The 18,636-nt window shown below is 56.7% G+C and overlaps 2 protein-coding genes across 8 annotated transcripts in view; one reads left to right on the top strand and one right to left on the bottom strand.

Moving 5' to 3' along the window:
- Nucleotides 1–1,264, top strand: part of PPFIA4 (PTPRF interacting protein alpha 4) — a 63,222-nt gene extending 61,958 nt beyond the window's left edge. For 6 of the 7 annotated variants that reach the window (XM_054290656.1, XM_054290658.1, XM_054290662.1 and 3 more), the window contains one exon: nt 137–1,264. The gene's annotated coding sequence lies outside the window, so the exon portion shown is untranslated. The remainder of the gene's footprint in view (nt 1–136) is intronic. The other variant, XM_054290660.1, reaches the window with a different exon arrangement.
- A 725-nt stretch (nt 1,265–1,989) lies between these two features.
- Nucleotides 1,990–6,207, bottom strand: MYOG (myogenin). Its single transcript, XM_054290803.1, has 3 exons — nt 5,736–6,207; nt 2,944–3,021; nt 1,990–2,111 (listed from the first exon to the last, which is right to left on the bottom strand). Exons 1-3 carry the CDS (start codon nt 6,205–6,207, stop codon nt 1,990–1,992), a joined length of 672 nt encoding a protein of 223 aa, XP_054146778.1.
- Nucleotides 6,208–18,636: the final 12,429 nt, after the last annotated feature.

The raw sequence follows: 18,636 nt of genomic DNA, 5'->3' as shown, positions 1-18,636 counted from the left end.
CCTGCTGTGCCCTGGGCCGTGGTTGCCCTGTGCCAGGAGGATCCAATGCTGATTCCATCTGGGTTTGTTGGCCGGTGGGTGCAGGGGTGGAGCTGAGCCAGCGTCCTCACGGGGCCTTTCCCACTTTGCTCCTCAGCAAATCCCTATGTCTGTACGCCACGTGCTGGCTGCCTTCCAGGACAAGAGCCCAGCCTGTGCCTGTTCCTCGGCCCTGACCCACAGACTGTCACTGCTGTGGACCGACAACTTCTGTCCCTCCTGCTCATGCACCCCCTGCTTCCCCCGGCTCCCGTGGCTCCCACCGTGGCCTGTCCCCCACTTCTCCTGCACTGGCTGGGCCATGGGTGTGCTCCGGATGCTGTCCTGGCATGGTGCAATCTGGGGAGCAGCACAGACACCCCCAAAGTGTCTGCAATGTTTGGAAACCTCTCTCCTGCCTGGTTCATGTTGCCAATCTGCCACGGGCTGCACTCACTCGAGCCCTGGGCATCGGGGATGCTGCTGCCCACAGGACTTGAAGCCAAGGAAGATTCAGGCTCGTGAAAATCCTCCCTCCAGGGTGGCTGGGCAAGGAGCTGCCCTCGGGGGGCCGGGGCAATGCCAGGGCTGGTGCTGGGTGGGATGAAGGGGGCCCAGCGTGAGGCGAGGAGGGCGGTGTCTGCCCAGGGCTGGCTGGGCAAGGTGCTGATTTTGGTGCTGTCAGGTGCCCTGCTGGGGGGGCTGTGCCTGGGCCCGCCCCACATGGCTCATGGGGACGGTGTCCGGCACCCACAGGAGAGGGGACCCTCCTTGGGTGCCCAGGGAGACAACAGGAGCCCCCTCCACCCCCGGGATGTGCCCACCCCTCCCCTCTGGGTGCAGAGGAGATGCTCTCCCCTCCTGCCTCCTGGCAGGGGTCAATCCAGGAGGCTCTTAACTCTTCCCATTTCTTCCATAGGGTAGGATCTCTTTGTCTCCTCATGCCACGTTTGCCTTGTGTGGCCCCTATTTCTGATGTGATATTTATTGATGGCTGGAATGACCTTATACTTATCATGTGCTGTCTGGAAGTGCAATATCTGAGAGACTCTACAGTCACAGCGTCTTTTCGGTGTATCATTTGCCTAATACAGTACTAAATATTTTTTTAATTTGAAGAGTCAGTGAGCCCTTTATATCAATGCCCTATTTCTTTCGTCATATTACTGGTACTGCATGGACTCCAAACCCTGGATCGGGTCAGGAAAGGATGTATGTGTGTTCCAATAAACAGGATTTTAAAACAGTGCTGGCTTTGAGCCTCCTTTGTAGAGCCCAAATTAAAAATATCATTAATCTCTAGCTCCCTCAAGATTTTTGGGGTGCTAGGCTGAACCCCACTTAAACACCAGTGAAATCACTGGTCAGTGTAGGGCTAACTGAAGTGTGGCACATTCACTTCCCAGCTGAGTGAATGTGCTGAGATCCAGCTGGATTTACTGATATGAAAATGTCCAACGTAGATTTGGGGATTGTGGAACTGAGGAGACCTACACAGGGCAGGACAACAGTAAAGGAAGCCCCAAGCTGTCCAAACAAGAATGCCTTTATTTAAAAAAGAATCCAAATAAGTTAGCAAAAATAATAATTAAAAAAACCCTAAATGGCAACTGCACACAGCGTTCAGTAGAAAAGACAGGTGGGCTCTGGGTCAGCACCACCGGACAGCGGTTGGACAGAGACCTTGGTCAAGGAGCATCTGGAAAACTCAGCAAAGCGACCCCAGCACACATTGGCCCTAAACCCGCCCATGCCTGGCTGGACAGAGGAGCAGGGCCTGGCCCTGGGAAGCCCCTCCAGGACCACCCCACCCCTGCCTGTTGTTCTTGCAGCCCGGCAGGAGCGCTCCGAGGAGTGGGGAGGGAGCCGAGGGGTGTCAGCCCTGCAGCCCACAGCAGGAGGGGTGCATGTGAGCTCCATCTCATTCCCACCCCGTCACCATTTCAAGGAGCCGCCGGGGTTTGCACCAGCTCAGTTCTGACCCCGCTCCTCCGGGAACGTCACAGCCACGTCCTCCACAGCAATGCTCTCCACGATGGAGGACAGCGAGTGCAGATTGCGCTCCTCAGCTGCCTCGTCAGCCAGGAGGTGATCTGGGGAGACAGAGGGGTGAGGACACTGCTGGGAATGGGATCTGGGGAGACAGAGGGGTGAGGACACTGCTGGGAATGGGATCTGAGGAGACAGAATGGTGAGGACACTTCTGGGAATGGGGACTGTGTGCTGGAGATGGCTCCTGGTTCTGCTCAAGGGGACATGGATTAGTGGTGAACATGGCTGAGGGTTAGACTTGATGATCTTTTGCATCCATAACAATTTGTTGATTCTTTTCTATGATTCTATGACCCCATGATCCTCCACATGGCCAGAGGGACTTAGGGACCTGCTGCCAGCCCTCATCCTGGGGAAGGATTAGAGAGCAACAGGGAGTGGGACTTTTGGATCCTTTATAGGTTTTAATCTCCACTGGAAAATGAGATTTAAGTTTCTGCCTTCTGGGGAAAATAACAGGTGGATTTGGCAGGGGCGGGGATAATGGCAAGCATGGAAAAAAAGATCAGCAGCTGCCAAGGGGGTGTAGGGGGGGCTGGGGCAGTGCTGGCCAGCCATGCTCAGCTATGTCCAGCCATGCCCAGTGATGCCCAGCCAAGCATGCCAAGCTGAGGGATGGCAATAGATGAAAGCCCCGCTGGGGATGAGGGCACCAGGGCCCCAGGCTGCTGCAGCTCCCAGGGGTTGGTGTTTTGGGGAAATCAGGGCTCAGAGAACCCTGAATTGCTGAGAATTGAGCCAAGGAGGTTCTGTAGGATTTCTGAGCTCAGCATTCTGCAGCAGTGGGATGGGGAGAGAAGGGCAAGGTTCCTTCCCGGTCTCTGCAGAGCCCAGGGAGGCCGTGGGATGCCCCTGGGAGGGAGGAGGCGTTACCTGCAGGGTTGGTGCTGAACTCCAGCTGGCTGCTCCACTCGGGGCTGCAGGAGGAGCTGCCCGACCCGCAGTCGCTGGCTGCCTGCAGGAGCCCAGAGCAAGCTGTGTCACCTCCTCGGGCACGGCAAACCCCACCAGCATCCCCAACAACACCCGGAGCCCATCCCGCAGCGGGGGCAGGTCCCTCCCCACCTGCAGGAGCCAACAGCACACAGGGCCCAAGGACCCATCAGGGCCAGGTGCTTCCTTAACCATAAAGGCTGGAAAAACCTCCTTGTTTTGGGACACCAGCCACAGAGAAATGGGGCTCCCTGCTCACTGCATGTAAAGAGGTGTCTCTTTCCCCACTGATTATGAGAAAGGGCTGGAGATGAACAAATGTCCTTAGGCAAAACACCTTTTTATTGAGAATCACCTAATCAGGCTTGTAAAAAATGATACATGGGCTGGATGCCCTCAGGCCATCCTGAGGGGGGGACTGGGAAAAGCTTTTGGCAGTTTGATTTGTGGATTTGGGGCTGAGTGGTTTTGGAGAAAAGAGCTGACAGCATGAAAAATGAGAGCATTATTCAGCACAGCTCAGAATTTACTTTTTTTGGGTGTGTCTTTGTCTGCGAATGGGTGTCAGCTCAGGTGAAACCCCAAAAGTGATTTATATGAGCAACCCCATAGACCCAACTCTTTGTAGCAGACTAGAATGGCACTTTGGCTCTACAAGCTCTTGGCAACACAGGACAATTAATTAACACTTGGACTTATTTCCCATTAAAGCAGGAAATTCTTCCAGGTATGATCTTTTTTCCCCCAAAATACTGGCTTTTGCATAAATATGTGAACCCCTGGCTGCAGCTGGGAGAAGGAGCAGCTCAGAACAGAAGTGACAAAGGGACAGCTCAGCACAGTTTTGGGCACATTCCCAAATCTAAGTGGATTCTGGGAAGTAGACGCTAGATTCTGGTATCCAAGTGTATTCTGGCATTAAAGTGGATACTGGGAAGTCCCACAAATATTTAGGATGGAGCCTAAATACTTTTTCATTCCTTTATTCGGCATTAAATTGGATTATCTGGATACCTACTGGTTTGGCCCTTAAATCCCTTAGTCTGGAAGGAGATGTGGGATTCCCTCTTCTGGGCCTCTGATAAAGTCCTTCCACATCTGTATCTGTATCTGTATCTGTATCTGTATCTGTATCTGTATCTGTGTCTATCTATATCTGTATCTATACCTATATATATATATCTATCTATCTGTATCTGTATCCATCTGCATCTATATCTATATGGATCTCTCTCTCTATATATATATATATATCTCCATATATCTATGTGTTGTATTTATATCCATATCTACATTACCTATTTTTGTATCTATATCATCCATATCTACATCATCTATATCTCCATAATCTGTGTCTATAGATATACCTGTGTCATTTATATATAAATATCTATAGATAATCTATATAATCTTTATCACTGTCTATATTATCTATATATAATCTATCTCTATAATTTGTATCTTTCTCTATAGCTATAATATCCATATCAATTTAATCTCTAATTTGTCTATATGATCTCTGGATCTGTAGAACCCATATCATCAATGCCTGTACCAATACATAGCCCTACATCTATCTATTCCACCTCTCCCTAGACCTGGAGCTGTAGTCTCAGCTCTCTGTGCATTCACAGATCCAAACCTCAGAGCAGAAGGGAAGCACATAGCCACCCATCCACAGGAATCAGGGAGCAGGTGAAAATACCTCTCAAAAACTTGGTTAAATGGCTAAACTCTTGTGGAGTGACAGGTCCTGGCTCTCTGGGGATGGTGACAGGACACAACTACTGAGTGTCCTCAGCCAGTGCCCAAATGGGCCCCTTTGGTCCTAGAAACCAGAGCTGTCCCTGTGCCATCCCCTCATCCCTTCCTCTGCCTGGGTGTGAACAGAGAGTGTTAATTTTATTTTATATTTTATGCTTTATATTTTTTATATTTCATATTTGTATTTCTATTTTTGCATTTAATATTATTAATTGTTATGTTATATTTTCATTTCGTTCAGTTCTATGTTGTTTCCTTCACTTTCACCATTCCCAGCCCTCCCCAGCCCAGGCCCACGTGTCACTCACACGCACGGCCCCAGTGCAGCCATTCCCAGGGACAGAGGGGCTGTGTCCCCTTTCCCTCAGGGATGTGAGCACATCCACCAGTGTCCCAAGGTGGCAATGCCTGCCCCACCCCAGAGCTGGGGTCCTGTTCCCCCCAGCAGGACCCAGTGCCCCAGAGCTTCTGCTTGGGGTTACCCCCACAGGGCATCACCCCATAGAGCCATGTCCCCAAAGAGAATCACCCCATGGCATCACCCCCATAGACCTTAACCCTGAAATGGCATCAACCCTTTAAAGCATCACCCATGTAGGACGGACACCCCAAAACGACATCACCTCCATAGAACCTCATTCTCATATGGCATCAGCCCCATAGAGTGGCATAACCTTCATAGGGCATTGTCCCCTTAGAGCATCTCTGCCATAGAATGGCACTCCAAAATGACCCTACATCGGGCATCACTCCATAGAGCATCACCCCTAAATAACAGCCCCCTATAGAGCATCATCCCATAGAGCACCACCCCATAGAAAGTCACCTTCACAGGGCATTGTCCCCACAGAGCATCAGTCCCACATGGCCCTTCTCCCATGGAGCGTCCCCCGAGATGGCCTCACGCCCATGGAGCGTCACCCCGCGCTCGTCACCCCACGGGGCACCCCCTCCCCTCCCTCGGGCACTCACGGCGGGCTGGGCCCGGTAGCGCAGCTCCCGCTGGTCCCGCTCCTGCTGGTTGAGGGAGCTGAGCAGGCTCTGCAGCCGCTCGATGTACTGGATGGCGCTGCGCAGGATCTCCACCTTGGGCAGCCGCTGGTTGGGGTTGAGCAGCGTGCTGCGCTTCAGCGCCTCGAACGCCTCGTTCACCTTCTTGAGGCGCCGCTTCTCCCGCAGCGTGGCGGCGCGGCGCCGGTCCATGGACACGGATTTCCTCTTGCACAACTTGCAGGCCCAAGGCAGGCACTGCCCGGGACAGTGCTCGGCCAGCGCCTCCTTGTCCTGCAGAGCCGCCCTGCCCTCGGCGCACAGCGCGGCCTCGGCGCGCTCGGGGAACGCCGCGGGCTCCAAGGCCTGCAAGCGGGAGCCCAGGAAGTTTTCGCCATCGTAAAACCTCTGCTCCGGGAAGAAATACGGGTTGGTCTCGAAGAGCTCCATGGGCGGCTCGGGGACGTGTGCGCGGCTCGGCGGCGGCTGCTCCCTCTCCCCGCGCCAACTGCTTGGTGCCATTTAAACCCCGGCGCTGGCATTAAATCACGGAGATAAATATAGAAAACCCAAAGGAAACCTGAGCCCACCCTAAGCTGCTGCCTCACATCAAAACTTGTCTGTCTGATTCTATGTGCTCTCCCCACGGGGATTACAGTGCCCGGCCCGGCGGGGCTGGGGGCTGGCACGGCTCGGCTGGACCCGAACAAGGGCTTTGTGTGAGCCCCGAGGTGCCAGCTCCCCCCTGGCATTCCTGCCTCATCTGGTGCCTTCAGTTACGGCCGGGCTGGGGCCTCGTGGCCTCGTGGCCGCTCTGCCTGACCAGGGCACCCCCATCCCTCCACACTGCCCCCCTGGATCCCGCGGTATCCCAAATCTGTGCCTTCCCTGCAGTGGGACTCAACACGAGCACAGCATCGTCCCCTTCGCAGCCCTTCCCACCTGCTCTGCCCCATATTCCCCATGGTCCCGTCCTGCCGATCCATGTTACACTGATCCCACTGCTGCTGCAGCCTCGGAAAGCCTTGGAATCCAGCCCCGGGGGGATATCCCAATGGAGGGAGCACCCCGGGCTCCAGTCCTGTCTCTGTGGTCACCCCTCTCCGTGCTCACCAGTCCTGTCCAGCTGCAGTGCCTGCTGCCTGTCCCACAGGAATGGAGCAGGCAGGAGCAGGCAGGGCAGAGCCAAAGCCCAACCTTTCCTCTGCCGTGGGCGCCCAGTCAAGTTCTTTTTCACATTTGTGTCACAAAACCCACATTCGTGGCTAGTCCCATGCACCAAACCCTAAGGACACCTTCTCCCACGTGTCTCCAGGTTCCAGCAGAGCCAGGCTGGGCTCAGCCCTCTCCCAGCTGGCACTGCCTCATCCCACCTGCTCTCCTGTACTGGCCTCTGTACCTGTGGATAACCAAAGCCCCAAATGCCATCCTGATGCACGCCTCTCGCAGAGGGGACACATTGCTCACACATTCCTGATAGGGAAACTGAGGCTCACCCAGCAGCAGCAGCATGAGGGGGATTTTAACTCATCCCCATCCCTTCTCTGCTGACTCCAGTGGCTTGGCTACATCTCTCCAGCTTTGTCTTTAATTCAGAGGGGATTTTTTTCCCCATCTGGAACATCACAAACCATCTCCCATCTCATCCTATTCCTGCTCCAGGCCAGATTCCAGCTGAGGGATTGGTCAGTGGAAAGAATGTCAGCAAAGTGCAGGGCCAACCCTGCTGGGATTCTCCTTCCCCAAATTCCCCCTACTTGGAGAGGCTGTGCTGTGGCACATTCCCTGTGCCCACTATCAGCAGCCTTGCTCACTTGGGATTGATTTCTGTCCTTGTTGGAACCTGTCATGATGCTCTTCTCTCCTTGTGATTTCTTTGTGGCCAGGAGCTTTCCAACATCTCCTCAACCCAATTCCTACTCTCCCGGGGTCCCAGCCCTGTGGATTTGCTGTCCCCATGGTTTTAACATCTATGAAAGTCTGCACTAAGGAAAGCAGGACCTGCACCCTTGAGGTTCACCCTCAGCACAGCCCCTGTGCTTCCCACAGTCAGTCAAACTCCAAAATACTCAAGAAGGAAAGAAATCAGAGCATCAGCTTGGCCCTTGCCTAAAGAAAAAGCACTAAAAGGGTTGGGAAGAGGCAGGATTCATCCCTCAGGTGTGCACAGGTGCCCATGGCAGGAGTGAAGGCTTTAGAAGTGGATAACGTGAGCCTGAGGTCTTCACATCAGCCCCACACCATCACATCAATCACCTTGAGTCACTCATGGGGACCTTTATCAGTGGCACTTGGTGGACATGACCCCAGTGAGCCTCTTGAGCTGCAGCCGCATCCCTGGGTGAGAGGTGTCAGGTATGAATGGGTGTTTTGGAATTGCAGGAGCATGTCTGGAAGATGAGAGACACAGTGGTGACATAATGGGCTCCAGGGCCACGTGGATGACCTGCACAGGAGAGTGGTCAAGCATTTGCCAGTTCATAAACAGGGGCAGCACTGGAGGGGCAGCACCAGCCACGTGTCCCCAGCTGGAGAAGTGGCACAAGGCAGCCCCAACAGGGCCACCAAGGCCACTGTGTGCCCATGGCTGAGCGGGCAGGGGATACAGAAGGCAGCTTAAGGAGATGGGGAGGAAAGGGCACTCAGTGGGGTGGACTGGGAAGAGGGATCCCGCTGGCAGCTGCACTGCTGCAGCACCATTTGGGGGTGTCACCCAGTGATGTGGGAGCAGGGACAATGCTGTGCCCGCCCAGCTGCAGCTCTGCAGCTCCTTCAGCCCCTCCGTGCCGTGGGTGATCCCTCCTGAGCACAGAGGAGGAGCACAGTGGGGTCTGTAGGTCCAGCAGTCTCATCCCGGTGAACATCAAATCACGGATAATGAATCCCATGGGACACGTGGCCGTCATGAAGGCACCCTGTGTTGGGCTACCGGGGGGCTCCCATCACGGCCCCTGCCGGGTTCGGGCGAGCGCGGCTTTTCCCGTCCCGTGGGTGCCCACGGCGGCCGAGGCTGCGCCCGGGTAATTGTGAGCCGAGGGGGGATTAGGGCTGTGCTGCCGGCTGTCAGGTTATGCCGTGATGGATGGTGGCGGCTGGGAGGCAGCACAAAGTGACGCTGTGTGAGCCTGGGCAGAACGTGCTGCGATCCGTCACGGGGTGACCTTTCCCCGGCCGCGGGGCCTCGCGGGGACGGCTCACCCCGACACAGCTGGCGGGGAGGGCAGCCACGGGCCCAGAGCTAAAAATACCCGTCCATTGAGAAAATCCAGAGAGCAGGGCTTGGCCTTGCTCCTCCGGGGCAGCTTCCCAAGCCGGTGGCCAGGCCCACGGAGCGGGGCCACGGAGAGACACCCAGGGGCTGCCTCGGCTGTTTTGCTTTCCCTCAGGTCTGATGGTCTGGATTTGCTGAGTTTTGGGGATACACGTGAGCATGTTGCAGCCTGGGGAGCGTCCCTCGCAGGGCACGGAGCCTTAACCAATGCATGTCCCCGTTCCCTGCTCGGAGCTGCACACAGGGGTTGCCCATCCCTGCCTGGGGCGCGGAGCTGCACCGTGCCCACGCTGGAACAATGATGGTGGGGATGGTGCTGGCCAGCTCCTACTGGAAAGGGCAGGAAAACCTGGGTTTGCAGGCTGGTGAAGAGATTTGGATGCCCCAAGCAGCATCTACAACCCGGGGTACCGGGACCATCCTACTGATGGGGAAAGCCAGGGCTCAGCAGATATCATCCCTCTGGGATTTCAGCACAGGAAGGAGACTCACCAAAATGCGACTTCCAGTAGGACCCACCCTCCGTCCCCCACCGGGCACCCCACCATCCCACATCCCCTCTCTTTTCCAGGCCCATCGACATCCCTTCCTGCTGCCCTGACAAGTCGTAACATATTTGGGAGCAGCTGCAGGCGGCGGGGGATGCTTGGCCCTGTCCCCACGCTCGGCCAGGAATGTGGAGCAGAGCTCTGCTCCGACACCCGGGATTTCCGACGTGTTTGGGACGGCGACAGCTGCTTAGCCTGGATGGGGCTCGGCAGAGCCTCCCCGTTCTGCCCCAGCCCGAGGCTTTGCACATCCATGTCCGCTGCTCCTGGGGATTTGGGGTTAGTTTGGGGTCCTGGGGAGCGATGGGGGATGATGTCCTGCTGTCTGTCCCAGCAGGGATGGCAGCAGTGGTGACAGCACCAGCAGACAATCCCTCCCTCACCTGTAAGTGCCAACTGGTCCAGCTCCAGTTCCCTGGTGGGACAGGGCTGCTCCTGCAGCTCTTGGGTCCCCATGGGGCTCAGCACCCTTGGTGCCCCCTCACTCCCCTGCACTCTAGGGGCCCCAGTTTCCCCATCAAGAAATCAGGGATCATGATGGAGGTCTAAAATCTCTCTGGAGAACAGATTTATTTCTGTTATTAACTGTCTTTGTTGATCCCTCACCTCCCTCCCAGGTCAAACCTACAGAGACGTGCCAGTGGTTGAGTAGCCCCCAACCCACTGGATCCCAGTTTGGGGACAATACTGGTTGCCTCAGCATACCAAGCCACTGGGCCCTGTCTATGAATTTCAGTGGGTGACCTGCTGCAATCACCCTGTGTGCCTGACCCACCAGGATCCACATTTGGGGACAAAACCAGGTACCCTGACCCATGAGTCTGCTGTTCCCAGCCCAGGGACCACACTGGGTGCCCTGACCTCCCTCTTTGTTCACACGGATCAGGGGATGCTCTGCCCCACTGCAGCACTAAACCTCCTGTGTTTCTGCCCCTCCATGGCCTCCCTTGCTCCATGACCCCATGGACTGGACATGACCCTTCTCCCTCACAGGCCCTAGCCCCACATTACAGCTGGAGGAGGGATTCATCCAGCAGGACCCCCACTAGTGAACCCACAGCAGGGCTTCCCTTCTGGACCCCCTGCCACCAGGCCAGGGGCATCCCCAACTGCTCCATCCCCTGCAGAGTGGCACTGGCCAGGCTGTCCCCACATGTGTCACCAAGGGAGGAGCAGGGGGGACTTGGGTTGTCAACAAGGGGTTGTTTTCCCTGGAGTGGGACACTGTGGCAGGAGCAAGCTGCAGGACAGGTGGGGGCTCAGAGGAAGACCCATGAATATGAGGGATTCAGCAGTGACATGTGGCGGCTGTTTGACCCCGAGAGGGGACAGCTGTCCAGGCAGGGGAGGGTGTGAGGCCCGGGGATGGGACCTGGGGACAACAGTGTCCCTTGGCAGGGACAGCCCTGACAACTCCCTGAGGTGCCTGGAACCAGCAGGGAGGGATCTGGGTGACAGCCAGCCAGGTGTCGTGGGTGGGTGACCATCAGCTTGTCCCCGTGGTGGGCATGTTCCCTTCCCTCCATGGCCTGACTGGGGCTGATGCTGCAGGACCAAGGTCTGGTCAGTACAGGAAAAGAGCTCGTGATGCTGATGTCGAGCTTTCATATATCAGTGACTCCTGTATTTTTCTGCTCCCACTCCAAGTGACAGCAAATTTTGGCACAAGGAGGGGTGACACTCAGCCTCCTCTCCTCCCATGAAGGGCACCCCGTGGTGACTCGGAGAGGCAGGGAGGGAGGATTGTGACGATTTTGTGGCTTCAGCGTGGGATTCCCCGGGGAACAAGGGTCAGCAGACTCCCGCCTTGACATGCCAGCAGCAATGCCAGACGCGCCGGTCCCCCGGGAGGGGCCCCCAGCCCTTCCGGAGGGGCCCCACCCTGAAAATTCCCCTGGCAGGGGCAGAGCTTTCCGTGCCCCCCTCCCCGATTTCCCCCCTGTCCGGGGCGCCTCAGCAAACCCCGACCCCCCTCGCATTCCCAGCTGTCGCCTCTCGGGCCCCGCTCCGGGGCTGCGGGAGAATCCCGGGCCGGGGGTGTCCCGCTCCGAGAGCCCATGGAGCCGGGAGGATGAGGAGGGGTGGGGAGGGGTGAGAAGGCCTGATGAGCTTTGGCGTAGGGAACAGAAACGGGGTAGGTGTTTTTAGGGTGCTCCCCGTGCCCTATTTCTGGGACTCAAGCTCCTCCCAGCCCATCTCAGCCACGGTGGAAATGCAACCCCTGGCTGCCTGCTAGGAAAAATGCCTTGAAAGGCAAAGTCGTGGAACTTGAGGCTGTGACCGAGGATAAACCCTCCGTTCCTTGGTCAGGTCGCCCGAGGGTCCCATGAGAGCTGGGAGGCTCAAGGTCTGCGGCTCCGTGCAGGAGGAACGGCAGGAGGAGGGATGGAGGAGGGATAGAGGAGGGATGGAGGAGGGATAGAGGAGGGATGGAGGAGGGATGAAGCAGAGATGAAGCAGGGATGGAGGAGGGATGGAGGAGGGATAGAGGAGGGATGCAGGAGGCATCAGCCACCGCAGCTGGACGGGAGAGGGCACCAACAGCCCGCTTATCCACAGCCGAGTCCGGATTTAGGGACGCGCACCTCAAGCCAGAGCCCAAACGCATCTCAGACCCCTTTGAATTCCCCTTTTTTAGGGGGAACCCGCCCTTCTCCCCCAGGATCCAGGGTAGAGCCCCTGGCGCCTGAGAGGGGGGACCAGGATTTGGAAACCTGGGGTGTTTCTCTTGTATCCAGATCCAGTTCTCCAGCAGGATAGATCCCAGCTATTTATCTCCGACCCCCCATGGGAGAAAATCTCGAGGTTTGTTTTTTCCCGCGGCGTAATGACCCCAACAGGTGCTTTTCCTGCCTGACGGCCGAAAATAGCTCCCAGGGCTTGGCTTCCTGCGGTTCCTGCTCCAGTCCCAGTTCCCTCATTCCTCCTTTGGGCCAAAATATCCTAATCCAGGAGGGGGAGGTTCCAGGAAAGTGGAGGGACTCCCTGGAAACACTTTCCTTTTGCTCATTTGTGGAAGAAATTGTCCTGGAGAAGGAATTTTTTGCCTCAGCTGAAGCAGACACATTTGCCCCCCAAATCTGTTTTGGGGAGCAGCTGGCTTTCATCCCATAGGGAGGGACAGGAGTGTGCTTTGAGGGGTTCCCTTCTTTGTTTATTCTGCAGCAGAAATGTAAAATAATATAAATAATATGAATAATTAACAATCAGACAGTTATTTTATTTTATTTTATTTTATTTTATTTTATTTTATTTTATTTTATTTTATTTTATTTTTCTATTTATTCTCTTTCCTCTCTGTCCCTCACAGGATGCTCTTTCCCAGTGCCTGTGTCCCATCTGGTCCCTTTGGCTCCATGGATTTAATTGCCTTTGGGAAGTGCAGTGGCTGGGGTAGGGAGGAGCGCCTCAGCCACCAGGGCTCACGTTGGTCTCTGCCCTTTCAAAAGCTGAAAAGGCAGAGACCAACGTGGTCTCCCTTTATTTAGGGATGTGAAACTGGGAGCTCCGGTTGCCCTGGGGATGGGGAGGTCCTTTGTCCCCAGGAGGCGACCCTGGGCTTCTTTCCCAGTTTCCCAGTTTCCAGTGCCTGGGTGCCTTTTAATCCCAGGGGATCCCCAGAGGTGCAGCATCCCAGCTCCCAGCCCCTGGAATGTTCTGGGAAGGGTGAGCCGGTGTGGGTGTCATGGGCACACATCGGGAGGCTCCGTCCCTGCTCCATCCCCGCTGCCCAGCCCGCATGGAGGAGATGGACACGGATGGCAAACACTGCTCCAGGCAAGGCTTTTCGTGGGAAGGGCTGCTTCTGTGGCGAGGAGAGGAAATTTGGGGTTGCTGCCCTCACAACGCCTGTCTGGGTCTGTGCCTTCAGCCTGGTGCTTCTCCCAGCCTTTCCCAGCCAGGGATACGCAGTGCCTGCATCCCCCGGTCCACCCTCTGCTCCCCCAGAGCTCGGAGACAGTTGGGGGATGTCAGCCCCCCCAAACTGCCCGGCTGGCACGCTCGGCCTGGGCAGTGCTGATGGAGCCCCCTCTCCCTCCCCTGAGCCCCGGAGCCGAGCTGGGCACCGCTGTGGCGGCAGGTCCGGGCTGGGAATGGGTGAGGTGGGTGGGGCTGGATGGGGCTGGGAATGGGTGAGGTGCGTGGGGCTGGGTGGGGCTGGGTGGAGCTGGGTGGGGCTGGGTGAGGTGGGTGGGGCTGGGTGGAGCTGGGTGGGGCTGGTGAGGCTGGGTGAGGTGGGTGAGGTGGGTGAGGTGGGTGGGGCTGGGTGGGGCTGGGTGGGGCTGGTGAGGTGGGTGGGGCTGGGTGGGGCTGGTGAGGCTGGGTGAGGTGGGTGGAGCTGGGTGGGGCTGGTGAGGCTGGGTGAGATGGGTGAGGTGGGTGGGGCTGGGTGGGGCTGGGTGGGGCTGGTGAGGTGGGTGGGGCTGGGTGGGGCTGGGTGGGGCTGGTGAGGCTGGGTGAGGTGGGTGGGGCGGGGTGGGGCGGGGTGGGGACGGGTGGGGCTGGGTGACCCCCCCGGCCCTGCCCGGACCCCCGAGCCTGGCCGGGAGCAGGAGGAGGCAGCAGAACCCCCCCCACCCGAGGGAGCCGAGGCACCCCGAGCTCCTGGCAGGGCCTCGTGGCCCCGCGTTCCCGAGGGGGCTCCCAGCTGTGGGAACGGCTCCCCGCCGCTCCCGGCCGCTGCGGGGGCACTGGGAATGTCCCATGTCCTGCAGGAGCCGCTCCCCGGGGAGCGCTCGGGCCGCCCCGGCCGTGTTTGTGCGCTCCAGGGCCGCGGGGGAAACGATTGCAGATGGAAGAGGAGAAGTGGAACAAGGCAGGAGGCGGTTCCCTTGTGCTGATAAGAAATTTTCCACATCTTCTATAGGAATCTGCAGGTTTAGGCATGTGTGAAGGGTTTGAACAGCTTTTCCTACAACACGGAGGACCTACTTAGTGAATCGCTGTCCTGAATTAATTTCTGGATACAAAAGAATTTGCCTTAAATTGGTTGGAAAGCAATAATTTGGGCAGCAGCAGGGTGCAGGGCTCAGAGGCTGCAGGGGCTGGGTGGAAGAAGAGCTTTCCTCTTGGGGAGTGGTGAGATGGTTTCAGTCTGTGAGAGCCTGAGTGGGGGGAAAGCTCCCTTTCCAAACCCGAGAGCTGTAAGTGACAGCTGGAAGCTAAAAGCAGGGAATTTAAAAATAGAAATATGGGACAAAATGCTGAAGTGAGAGATATGGGCTTGGGGAGCAGCAGCCATGGTTTCTTTTTTGCTACCTCTCTCTCCTCACTCAGAGCCACCGATCCAGCCCAGCCCGGTCCTCCTTGGACATTCCCACATTCCCGTCTGAGCTGGGCTGGATTGGTGTGGGAATGTCACTGCTTCATCCCAGTTTTTTCCTTCACCCCAAATCCTCATTTTCCACCACCCCTATGATGTCCCCAGGTGTCCCCAGGTCATCACAGGCCCAGACCTGGGGGTGGCCCTGAGCTTTTCCAGCCACAACACCTACTCAGTTCTTCATCCTCTCTCCAGTATTTCCCCAAAGATCAATCAGAAAATTATTTTACCATCTCTGAGATCCATCAAGGGAAGTGGTTCCCCTCATTCAGCCCTTGTAGCAACTCACATTTTTCCTTTTACATTTTTGTTCTTCACAGCCTTTTTTTCCCCTTTCTTGAGCAGTCACTGTTTCATGCCAGTCTTTGCCCCAGAAGGATCTGTCATCACTGCTGGCTGTTCCAGAGCCCTCACAGCACCGGGCTCCCCCTACGTCCCCACGGCACCTTCCACAGGCTTGCAACAGAGGCCAAACAGCGCTGGGTTTGGTCCAGGGGTGGCCCTGGAGAGGGGGCAAAGGATTTGAACCGTCCTCAGAACTGCTTGGCAGGATTGGAAAGGTTTAACCCCCTCCTGCCCTGCAGAGACAGCTGGAAGCGGTGGCAGGAACAGCTCCTGGCCGTCAGCCTGGCTCAGTAACACCCCCGGGGCTCCCTGGGGAGTAAAATAACTCCAGTGTGGTGAGGAGGAGGCAGCAGTGCCGAGGCAAAGGGCCCAGATTGGGCTGTGGGGCGGACCTTGGGACAGACCTCTGCCCTACCCCACTGCCCTGCCAGGGACTGGCTGCCAGAGCTCCCTGGCTGGGATCAGTTTTCTCTTCCACCCAGTGATGTCTCAGCAGCTCCTCCCTGACAGGCAGCACAAAAGCCTGGCAATGCCCTGTTGTGCCAAGGCACAGTGACCCAGCTGCCTGTGGGCAGCATCTGGCTGGACTCTGGCAGGGATCCGAGTGGGGCCCGACCCATTTGGCTGCTGTGGGAATCTGCAGCAGTGCGGATGTGGCATCTCCCCAGGCCAGAGGGAACTGGGGCACATCCTTGTGCCAGCACGGGGCTGACAGATCACAGGCACCTCTCAGGATTCATTTTGTCCCTCGGTGTGCTGGTAGCACTGCCAGCCCTCTTCCCAACCTGCTCTGAGTGACAGGAGTGGGATGTGCTCCATGGGAATGGGCAGTTCACAGGAAAACAGCTTTTCCTTCATTCACTCTCTGGGATTTGCCCATTTATCTTTTGGGATATTTTCTGTGCTGTGTCATTGCTGCTGAGCATCTCCTGCCAAGTCCAGATAGGGATGCACCACCCTAGAGAAGTCTGGGGCTCCTTGCTCCCCAGATGGGTTCCCAGGGCTGTGTATCCCATAAATGGGAGAGAAACTGAGCACAAATTGAGACCAGCTGTGTCCTGAGTGAGGTCCCCAGGGCTCTGTGTCACTGGCACACACAGAGTGGTGGCCCCAACAGTATAGGGTGACCATCACTCCAAAACATCTCAACACAGTGGAGGCCTCTTTGGAAAAGCTCCAGGGCTTCCCTTTGTTTGCTGCTTCTCTCTTTGCCTTGTGCCATCCTGTGTGGACCCACAAGACCATGGCACTCAGGGGGTCACTCGTCCTAATTAACGTCTCTCAGAGCCATCAGCTCTTCAAGCACACATCCCTGTGCTGCTGGCACCAGCCACACTCCTAATCAACTTTCCTAGTTAAGAAGCCCCTTTCCATGACCAGAAGTGCTGTGGGATGGTCACCATGATGGAAAAGGTGGAGAAATCCTCAACTTCTCCTGCCCTCACCACCCAGAATGGCACCATGGAGCTGTTCTTCATTCAGCTAAACTAAGGCAGGAGAGGGAAGCTCACACTCCAGAGAAAAGCTGAAGAAAGATGGGTAGAAATGAGCTCCCCAAGCCCTGACTTGTTTACCTGGAAAAGCATTTCTTGGCTGCTGCCAAACCCTGGGGGTTCAGTCAGGGTTGGGTCTCATCAACCAGCCCCAACACGCCACAGCCCCGGGTGCATCGCGCTGGCATCGAGCCAGACACCAACCCTCCCCTCCTGCCACAGCCACGGGCTGCTCCTGTCCCCAGCTCACAGCAGCTGCTGCAGGAAGCCACACCATGGCCCTTGTTTGTCCCACTTCATCCCATCTCTCCCTGTGTGCCAAAGGTATTTATCCATGGCAGCATCATCCAGCACTGGGATCTTCACAACCCACTGCAGCTCTCAGGACATTTTTCTCCTTAAAACCCCCAGAAAGAGTCTGGAAGACCTGAATAACTTTCCCAGTGTTTGATGCTCACCGGAATTTTTTTTTTGTCATGGGTTTTTCAGGAATCCCTGACACTCTCTGGACACATCCCTAGCTTGGTGTCAGGAGAATGAGCTGATGATCCCTCTCTGTCAGGAATGGGCTCTGTATCCATTTGGTCATCCCAGCCCTGCAGCCTTTGCCCATGCCCTGGGCTGGTGAGAGAGCTCAGGCCCCCTCGGGCAGGTTCACAGCCAGCAGATCATTCTTGGCAAAATATGGGGGGTTTTAGGGGTGCTGCTAAAATTGTGCATTCAGGGGAACGAATCCAGGGAGGGAGAACAAACTGCAAATCCACAAAGGAAAAGGAGTGGTTTTAATCTCTGTTTGGGCAATTTGCATACAATTAGGCTGGGCCCTGCCTGCGTTTGCTTCCGCATTGCACTCCCGTGAGGAACCTGCTGCCTTTCCTGCCCTGCTCCCAGCCAGAGGTTGATTGCAAGGACACTCCTCCTGGGAAGGTAGTGGGCGAGGGGCTTTGGGCTCTCTGGGAATGCCCTTTCCACTCTCAAAGCCCATCCTGAGCACCCCCGTGCCACCCCCTACCTCTGGATTTATGCTCAGCCATAGGGGGCATCACTTTCCCCTGCAGTGGAGGAGGTGTGAGGAGATGCTGCAGGATGCCAATGCTCCATAAATAGTGCTGTGTTTACAGGAGCCCACGAGCCTCGGTTTATTTTTCTCTCTGCACAACAAACACATCATTCAGACCAATCTGAGCTCACCTCGCCCTGCTGTTGGCACAGCCCAGTCCCCAGAGGTGGCACAATGCCACAGTCCCCAGGCAGCCCTGGGAGGCTGGGACCCCCAGCTCTTTGCTGGCCACTTGCCCAAGGGGGAGAGCAGCCATGGGACAGCAGCTGATGGAAAATCAGCCCTGGATTGGGATGGCCCCACAGCTGATCCCATCCCTGCTGCGGGGTGGGCAGACTCTGGTGAAGAGAGGGATGAGGGGTAGCCACAAGGGGCAGATCCAAGGGTTGGGACATCTCTCACGAGGCAGAGCACAGCAGGGGACAACTCCAGCCCGAGTCTCACTAGAGGAGGGAGAAAGGGCTGGGAGAGGTGCAGGTGGAGGTCGGGAGAGTCCCCTTGTCCCACGCCTGAGGTCCTCTTCCTTGCAGCATTTGGATAAACCAGCCGCACTCCTGGAAAATGATTTATGTACGATGAGCTTTGCAGCTGCCTGGTGCACATCCGCAAGGTCCCTGGCGGGATTGGGGGGTTCAACTCCATCACTGAGATCGACCCCCAGACCCATTTTCTCTGTTCTGCCTGGCCCGGAGAGGGGAACTGGGGGGTGACCATATTCCAGCAGCATTTCGGGGCCACCGTTCCTCCAGACGCCGTGTGTGGACAGAGCCTTGCCCTGCCCCGGGCACGCAGCCCCTCCGCAGCCCCGCGGCGCAGTTCGGAGGGTAAAGAGCGCTCTC

Source organism: Melozone crissalis, unplaced genomic scaffold (genome assembly GCF_028551555.1).
Source record: "Melozone crissalis strain CALT ecotype California unplaced genomic scaffold, PUWL_Pcris_2 ptg000086l_1, whole genome shotgun sequence".
Classification (NCBI taxonomy): domain Eukaryota; kingdom Metazoa; phylum Chordata; class Aves; order Passeriformes; family Passerellidae; genus Melozone; species Melozone crissalis.
Note: the sequence above shows the minus strand (reverse complement) of the source record. Positions and strands in the feature narration are given on the sequence as shown.